Raw genomic sequence first — 9498 nt, forward strand, 5'->3', positions numbered from 1 at the left:
GAGAGGAGAGGAGAGGAGAGGAGAGGAGAAAAGAAAAGAGAAAAATAAACACTGGCTGGGATACGTAAGGCTGCAAAGCAAAGATGGTGAACAATCGCCATAAGAGGAAATGAGGAGATGCTGTTTATAAGTGAATTGGGGAGCATTTGTATTGGAAAGGACCCAGGGCCGAGTGCAAGGCCTTGTGCTAATATTTACTGTATTGTACTGATGCGACTTTCACAAGGCACTCCGGGTTCAGGCCGGGTAGGCCTTTGGATAAGAGCCGTCCAGAGGAGACAGCGGGATGGGACCGGACTCTGGCAGCCCTGACGGAGAGATTACCGCCAGTTTAGAGGGCTCTCTGTATCTGCTGATCCCTCTCTGAAGGCCAGCAAGGTTCGGTCCTTAGAGACAGTTCTTTGGCTGTAACTCTTGGCCACCGGCCTTAATCTGCTGTTGCCTAAAACTCTGTGTCTTGACTACGTCCATGACAGAAGTCTTCAAAATCCCTTGTGCCCACACCTGATGGTCCCGTTACCTAAGGCTACCCATCAAACCTCCCCAGGATGCAGAGCAGGGGTGGGGAACCTCTGCTGAGGGCCACTGGATATTTATAGCATCATCCGAGGGCCATACAAAATGATCAACTTAAAAATTAGCCGCTATACTTGGTCAAACATTTAATGAACTCATCCCTACGGCCTTGGCAGGGCCAGACCAAATGATGTTCCCCACCCTGGTGTAGAGGCTTAAAACAATAACCTCTGTTGGCAATGAGGGCAGGGCTCAGTGGGGAGAGCTTATCGCTGTCCTGTCCCCGCGGCATCAGCCAGAACAGCTCACAGGCTGGGCCTGGACTCCTCTGACTCACACGTCTGGCCTTGGTGCTGGGAAGACGCGAGCAGCTGGGGCTGGGCCGGCCGTCGCTGCTGCGTGTCTTCTCCACTGAGCGCCCCAGCCTGGAGGCCTCAGGACCTCTCCTGCCTGCGCTGGGCCAGGGTGTGTGTACAGTCACAGAGGGAGTCCATGGAGGCTGCGTTGCCTTTTCTCACCTTCCTCGGGCATCTAAGAGATCCCTTCCATTGGACAGAAGCCAGCCATGAAGGGGGACCACATCAAAGGAAGGGGCTCAGGCACCCCACTGATTGGAGGAGGGCCCGAGAATCTGCAACATCATTTTCACACACTGAGGGACCCCCACCCTGCAGGGGTCTTAGTGGCTGAGGTGAATCTAAAATGTGCCTCAGCTTTCTCACAGCAGGTGATTTTACAGGTTACAAAGGCCCAAAGTACGGGACTTTCAAACTCTTTCAGTTACACCCTCTTCGTTAAGAGGCTGGTCACCGGAGCGGGGACAGGGCAGACCTTCATGGCACAGAAAAAACGTCATGTTTGTTCCGCCTGTGACAGGTTTGTGCCACACGTCCTCCCCCCGGGGCAACAGTCTGCAAACTGAGGTATAGCAAACATTGGAAAGGGTCTCATGAAAAAACTCTGATTCTTTTTTTTTTTTAATATATTTTATTAATTTTTTACAGAGAGGAAGGGAGAGAGATAGAGAGTTAGAAACATCGATGAGAGAGAGACATCGATCAGCTGCCTCCTGCACATCACCTACTGGGGATGTGCCCGCAACCCAGGTACATGCCCTTGACCGGAATCGAACCCAGGACCTTTCAGTTCGCAGGCCAACGCTCTATCCACTGAGCCAAACCGGTTTCGGCTCTGATTCTTATTTTATTTGTTTAGAGAGTGAGAGAGAGATCATGTGAGACTGGAACATCGATTGGCTACCTCCTGCACCTCCCCGCTACTGAGGATCGAGCCTGAAACCCAGGCATGTACCCTGACCGGGAATCAAACTGGCAACCTTTTGGTGCATAGGATGGTGCCCAACCCACTGAGCCCCCGTGGCCAGGCACAAACTCTGGATTTAGATAGCAGGGAGTACGAGTACGAACCAACTGATATGCTAATGATAAGTGCTCTTCTCTGAGCTTTCCAACATAGTCCCAGAGGACTCCTACTTGACCACACTACCTCCTTCACAGGCAAAGTAGCCTAGGCGTGGCCACGTCGGGCTTTCTTAAAAATAGCCTAGAATGGAAGCATGCCAGGAATTCTAATTGGATTTCGCTGAACCCGAATCAAGTTGGTGATACCGTTTTTGCTGGCTTTATTATGAGATCGTCCTGAAACACTCTCTGACTGTGGTTCTCCCAACCCCATCAGCATCCCCTGGGAACGGGCAAATTCCTATGCCCCATCCCAGACCGGCCGAGTCAGACCCTCTGGGAGGGGGCCCTGCGGTCTGTGTGGACAAGCCCTCCGGGGTAGGCTGGGCAGACTCCAGCCTGAGAGTCACTATCTTAGAGATGGTCAGGTTAGAGTGAGATCAGAGCAGGCCCACCAAGCCAGGCACTGGTTGTAGCTGAGTCTGGGGTTTTCCCAGACAGTGAAACTCACACAACTCGGAAGGAATCCTGGGCCTCCTTACCCAGTGCAGACCCGCCTTCAGCCTGTCTCTGTCACCGTGGGAAAGTGTTAACTCCTCTGAGCCTCGGCTTCCTCATCTGTGAGGGGGGCTGGGGCAGGGTGTCACCAGAGGTTTTAGCTAATGATTGTTGAACTCCCACCAAGTCCAGTAACTGTGTTATCTCATTTCATCGGGCAACAACCCTATGGCGTTGTTAGTATTATTAGTAGTATCCTCATTTGACAGGTGGGGAAACTAAGGCACAGAGAGGCTGGGTAACTTGCCCAAGGTCACACCTCTCAGCCACCTCCCACACTTTAAAGATTGTAAACCACGGCACCAAAGATTATCGAAGTAGAAGTCTGTCCAGAGACAGCGGGGGCCGGGATTGTAGGACCCCCGCAGGCGAGGCATTCTGACTCTTGGAGGCCAGCCTGCCCCTGGTGGCCGGGGGACCAGCAAGGTGACCGTCAGGACAGTCGGCCCCGACATTCTTTGCGAGGACAGGGTAAGAGGCACAGAAAACAGCTCAGAAGCGAGAAGGAGTAAATTGGTTCCTGACACGGGCTGACAGGGCTCATTACCCAGACGTCTCACTTTCATAAAATGGCAGGGGCACTGTTTACTGAGAAGGTCTGGCTACTGTCAGCAACGCGGCCAGGAGCCAGGGTGCCAGGAAACAGCGAGGGAAGAGGCCACCTCACAGAGGCCCTTGACAAATGCCTTTCAGACAGCGGAGGAGCTGGGACCAAGCTCGGGAGCACGAATCCCTCCTCCTCCACGCTGCCGCCAGAATTCTCTCTCTACAGTGCAAACCAGAGATGGAGCTTACATAGGCTCTGTGCCTAATTTGTCCCCATTACCTCCAGAGTGAATCCCAACCCATGACCTGGGTTCACAGCCACCCATGATCACCCCCAAACTGCTCTTCTGACTGCGTATCACCCATTTCCTTCTCTGGGCCACGGGTGCCTGCTGATGCTCTGAAGCCAGCCAGGCTCATCTGTGTCCTCCCTCCCCACTGATGCATTGTGGTGATACCCAACCCGGTGTCTTGGGCCGACAATAAGTCCCTCTGTGGGAGGAAAGGACTGGAAACTTCGTCCCATGAAATTTAGAGAGCCAGACAGACAGACAACTCGCTTGGTACTCAGCAGCCCTTGCCAAATAGTTGACACTTCCCAGCTACACTGAAGAGATGTTGAGAATAAACGAATGCTGACTCATCACTCACTTTTGGTTCAGACGTCTGATGGGTTCCTGGCGAGCTGGGAGCTGGGACTGGGTCGCGTGCAGCGGCACGGGGCTCCCACACCACTCATTCTTGTGCTCAGAACTGAAACCACAAACCCAGCCCGTTCTCAGCACCACCGGCAGGCGTCGGATCAGTTAACATTCCTTCTCTGGATGTTCATCCAATAGCCAGGGATGTGCTCGGGGACGGCACGTGGACACTGTCATTTGGTTCTCTTTCCCCACCTTCCACCGTGTTAATTTTTATTTCCTCTTCAGGCACAGGAGGACAGTAGGTATGTGATTCAAGTGTTTAAATTAAGAATACTAAGTGAGTAGGCTCTTCACACAGGCCCACTCCTCTCTATGTGGCAAAACAATAACTACGTCCATGGGAACTGACATGTAACTGCTGCGTAGTGACATAGGGTTCTCCTCCGAAGCCAAGTCAGCAAGTGTTTTGTGGAGAAGGCCAAGTGGCAAATATTTCAGGGGTTGTGGGCTAAGAAGTCATGTGGGTACTTTATGTAACAAGAGAGAAAACAAATTTCCACCATATTTTAAATATCTGTCATTCAAAATACAGTTGATCCTTCAACAACACAGGTTTCAACTGTTTGGGTCCCTTGCAGTTCAAACCCATGTTACTCCAGGGTCGACTGTATTTTCAATCCACGGTTGGGATTCCAAACGTGCAGAGGGCCATTTTAAGTTCTGTGCCGCTTTTCCACTGTATGGAGTATAGGTGCCCTCAACCCCCATGTTTGAGGGTCAACTGTATAACATTATAATTAAACACACGCTTTTGTAATACAGGCTGTACTAGTCAGTGCAGGGTGTCATTACAGGGAAATGGGAATAGCACAGAGCAGGTGGCTTAAACAACAGGCGTGCATTTACTCACCGTCTGGCGGCTGGAAGTCCAAGGTCCAGGTGCCGGCAGGGCTCGTTTCTGGTGAGGCCTCTTCCTGGATTTCGGATGGCCGCCTTCTCCGTGTCCTCTCGTGGCCTTTCCTCTGTGACATGCAGGAAGAGAGAGAGAGAAGTTGCTGATCTCTGATCTCTCCTCTTACAAGGACACCAGTCCTGACTAGGGTCCCCCCTTTACGATCTAATTCAACCTTAGGTACCTCCTTAAAAATCCTGTCTCCAAATACAGTCACCTTGTGGTCAGGGCTTCAACATGTGAATTCAACATGGAAATGTGGTGGAGACACAATTTAGTGCATAATACAGATATGCTCGTGAGAAGAATTGAATTATTATTTTTGAGAAAACATTCCACTGAATTGGAGTTCAAACATAAAACCCATTCTCCTCTGGTGGGTCCTATAAGAACAGGCCATGGTCAGGTTTGGCCACAGCCACAGTTGTTGGCCACAGCAATGCCTGATCAACCTGTAGCGGAACCAACCTTAGCTTGAGACAAGTGTTCCAATCCCAGCTCTGTCTCCTGTCAGCTGTACGTTATTGAGCAGTCCCTCAATCTCTCTGAACCTCAGTTTTGCCATATCTTGGGGGGAAATAATGAATTCCCTGGGGTTTCTATAAGAGGTATTAGTGATAATGCGAGTTCCTGAGCACCGGGCTGGACCCAGACCTGCCCTAAGGAAATGCTAGCCGCCATCACCACCACCATTGTCGTCATCATCATCAGAGTTCTGTGGAGCAGGAGATGACTCCAAAATGACTCACAGGATTGTATGGATTGAGTGTATACTCTGGGTAGGATGTGATGAGGCTGGCAATTTACCTCTGTGATTTTCCTCCCAATTTAATGATAACATCAGACAAATCCCTACTGTGCAGTGCTCCTCCAAACTGTCAGTCATCAAAACAAGGAAAGTATGAGGAACTGGCATAGCCAAGAGGGGTCGAAGGAGACAGGACGACTACATACAATGTGGTGTCCCGGAGGGGGTCCTGGGACAGGAAAAGGACATTAGGTAAAAGCTAAGAATACCACAGACCAGGTAGCTTAGACAATAGAAATTTAAAGTTTGGACTTAGGTTAATAATCACATCTATATTATTCATTAATCATGGCAAATATACCAAATTAATGTAAGCCATTAATATGTGTCACAATTTTTCTTTAAATCTAAACCGCCCTAAAATTTAAAGTGTATTGCAAAATAATCATACATGGGCAAAAATCCATTCTAAGTACGAGATGGGCCAGTGGGTCTTCATGTAACAGGATGAAAGACTGGCTGATACGCTTTCAAATTCCATAGTCACTGACTTTTGGGAAACTACCACTTGAATTTTAATGTGGAATCAAAGAAAACTATACACAGTTTGCTGGGAAGGCGATTAAAATACCCCTCCCTTTTCCAGCTCTATATCAGTGTGCGGCCAGATTTTCTTCATGGAGTTCAAAGAAAACAGCATCATGCAAAACATGAAAAGCGGAGGCGGTGATCAGAACCCAGAGGCGCTTGTTGAGCGAGTCATTAAAGGGATTTGCAAAACTGTAAAGCAAGGCCACTCTTCTCACTACACTTTCTGTTTTGAAAAAATAGAATTATTTTTTAATTACAAATATTTATGTTAACATTCTGGCTTATTGTCTAATGGATTAACATATAATTACTTAATGTTTTCTCAGTTTTAATTTCTCTTACGGTAAATATCAATAGCTATCACTCTACAAACAGAAGTTTTTATACCCTTTTTAAGAGTGTAAACCGTCCTGAGAACAAAAAGGTTGAGAGTCACTGTGCTAAAAAAGTATTCTATTTGGTTCTCACACCAGCCTCCTAAGTGGGCAATATGAACCCACTCTGCAGATGAGAAAACTGAGGAACGACAGTAACTTGCCTGAGGTCCCCCAAGAAGGAAAGAACTGGAGTTGAAGCTGGACCCTGTGTTCCTTTGCTCTCCTGACTACCTTGTATCTTCGGGGTCCCCCCCCACCCCTCCAGGTCTGTGAGCTCTGCAAGGGAGTGGCACCCGCCGACAGCCCCGTGGTCTACTCGGACAGGGCCGGCTACAGCAAGCAGTGGCATCCCGCCTGCTTCGTGTGCACCAAGTGCTCCGAGCCGCTGGTGGACCTCATCTACTTCTGGAAGGACGGTGCGCCCTGGTGCGGCCGCCACTACTGCGAGAGCGTGCGGCCCCGCTGCTCCGGCTGCGATGAGGTGAGAGCCAGTGCGGCTGCATGATATGGGGCACCCCTGCAATCGCGGGGGAAACAACAGAGGCCAAGGAGCGTGTGGCTTCACTGGAGATGGGACCCACAGAGAGGAAAACTGAGGCGCAGGCCGCACTCCATGCTCTCTGCCTGTTTCGCCTCTGGAAAACGGGGCCAGTATTACTTTGCACCCCTAGGGTTGCTGGGATGGGTCAGACACAGAGTGCCTGTCCAGCCTCGGCCTTGGCCCTTAGTAGGTGCTCAGAAGGACATGACAGGGGCTGTTAAGGGGAGGCAAAGTCCCTGCCTCTGCATCTAGTACTTGTGTGGTTACCCAGCTCCTGGGCCTCAGTTTTCTCCCTCATAAAATGGGCAGGACAACGGTGTCCATGCCATGTTGCTACGAAGGTACATGAGACACTGAGTGAAAATGTTTGGCATGGGCCTGGCCGAGTAACTAATAAATGGGGGCGGCTGTTAGTCTTAGGATAAAGGAATATAATGTGATATCACAATACAACGTTAACATCATATAAAACAGTAGCTAGCGATGTTATGAGAGGGGTTTGACGCTCCAATATAGGTTAAGGCTAGAGGAACGCTAAAGTATATTAATAATGACAATAATAACTACTGTCATCATGCCTATGGTGACAGGAAACTCACTACCTTTATCGTTAGGTTGTCCTCACCTGGGTATTTAATATCTTAGAACAGCGGTTCTCAACCTGTGGGTCGCGACCTTTTGGCAGTCAAATGACCCTTTCACAGGGGTCGCCTAAGACCATCCTGCATATCACATATTTCCATTACGATTCATAACAGTAGCAGCATTACAGTTATGAAGTAGCAACGAAAATAATTTTATGGTTGGGTCACAACATGAGGAACTGTATTTAAAGGGCCAGAAGGTTGAGAACCACTGTCTTAGAGCGTAATTGGGGATTGCAATTGCCCCCAAAGAGTGTCCCAGAGACTAGCTACGGAAAACCTGCTGATGGTGGAGGCCTTTTCTTTCCAACCAAGAACCTACGATGCAACCGTGACTTTCACCAGACACTGTACTCAGTGCCTTAGATTGGAGTCCGAGTTCTCCAGGGAGGCCTGTCAAGGTCAAAACAAGGTCAAGGACAGGCTGAACCACCATCCTCCAACCTGCCCTCAACACACTGTCTCTACCAGGTTTGTTTCCTCTGTTCTCCTCCCCAGATAATATTCTCGGAGGACTACCAGCGCGTGGAAGGCCTGGCCTGGCACCGGAAGCACTTCGTCTGTGAGGGCTGCGAGCAGCAGCTGAGCGGCCGTGCGTACATTGTCACCCAGGGTCAGCTTCTGTGCCCGACATGCAGCAAGTCGCGGCGCTCCTGAAGGGCTGCCCGTCCACGGCCGGGACCCACAGGCGCCCACGGAGAAGGAAAGCCAGGTGTGGGGAGGCCATCCTCAGGGTCTGAGGTGACAGCCAGCCGGCAACAAAACCCGCGATATTGTTTTCAGTGGGAATATATACGCACGTATATTCTAGGTTGGGTGGTGGTGGATCCTTGAGGGTCAATAGTTTCAAAGCTAGAAATGACCTGAGAAGTCTTAGGACGGAGTTTCTTTGTCTTTGTGGCTGTTGTGTCCCAGCTACTAACTAGAGACTCAGCTGGCATCCTGCAAGGGACCTCCAGGAGGAGTTTCCCAGAATGCAGTTCTGAGTGATGGAACCGCGTAGCTGTAGAGTGCGCGTGCTTTGTGGTGAGCCTGGGAGCGCCTCCGGGAGCAGGCTGGGATCCCAACGACCATTTGTTGCCTCCTTTCCAATGGAATTTGAATTTTAAATAAAAACTTTTTTGGCATGATAAACAGCAATAAACATTGTATGCAGTCCACACACGCCCTTATCTAATTATTGACACAGAGGCCGTGGTTTCGTGGCACCCGTTTAGCCCGTTCCCTGGATGCTGGTGCTGGCACAGGCATTGAAAGTGCCGGTGCGCCTCTTCGCTGATGTGTCTCATCTCGCTCTTTGCGGAATGTAGGTCCTTGGGGCAGGATCCCCAGCCCCCGTTTCAGGTTTCCCCAGATCCCCGGATGGAAACGTGTGTCGCAACAAGCAGCCTCCTGGGAATGATGAGCTGCTTAAAGAGAAATAACCTGACTCCCTGCACTCAGAGCCCAGCAGGTAATGGGGGGCCCTGGGTGTATGATCAGGCAGAGTGTTGGGGAGCTGCCAAACACGGCCATGGGACACGGTGACTTGTGTGGACAGACCTTGCCAACTGAACACTGAATGACCAGATACACTAGGTGCTGGAGTGCGATTTTCTCTTTCTCTGGCCTCTCTGTGCAGCTTCCAAGTTAATTTCTTTTCCACCATTTCTAAGAAAAGACATCTTTTTCCACTGCAGATACAAGGCACAAAAAAGGCCTGAGTCCTAGGACTCCCAGTCCTGTCTCCAGACCTTCCTTCTTTCTTAAACTTCCCATCTGTTGCCAAGTCTCTTGAATCTTATCACCCGGATTTCGCTCTCGCCATCTCTTATCTGCAGTCCCTCCTCCCTGTGCTCTGCGAGTTTGGCCAAAGCTACGTCAGTGCCCTCCTGAGTTGGCTTTTGCTTCTGCCTCCTCTGCAGCCACCGGTTTCCTGCCTTTCCACGCCTGTCTCCTCAGAGAGGAGCTGTGAGTGCCA

At 50.3% G+C, this 9498-nt stretch overlaps 1 protein-coding gene across 2 annotated transcripts in view; it reads left to right on the top strand.

Annotated features, from left to right (window-relative positions):
- The window catches only part of LMCD1 (LIM and cysteine rich domains 1), a 70763-nt gene extending 62065 nt beyond the window's left edge, over positions 1–8698 (top strand). For both annotated transcript variants that reach the window (XM_006758213.2, XM_015560349.1), the window contains exons 5-6: positions 6619–6834; positions 8037–8698. In XM_006758213.2, coding sequence (XP_006758276.1) covers positions 6619–6834; positions 8037–8195 — 375 coding nt within the window. In that variant the 3' untranslated portion in view covers positions 8196–8698. The remainder of the gene's footprint in view (positions 1–6618; positions 6835–8036) is intronic.
- Positions 8699–9498: the final 800 nt, after the last annotated feature.

The sequence above is a fragment of the Myotis davidii genome, unplaced genomic scaffold, assembly GCF_000327345.1.
Source record: "Myotis davidii unplaced genomic scaffold, ASM32734v1 scaffold73, whole genome shotgun sequence".
Taxonomy (NCBI): Eukaryota; Metazoa; Chordata; class Mammalia; order Chiroptera; family Vespertilionidae; genus Myotis; species Myotis davidii.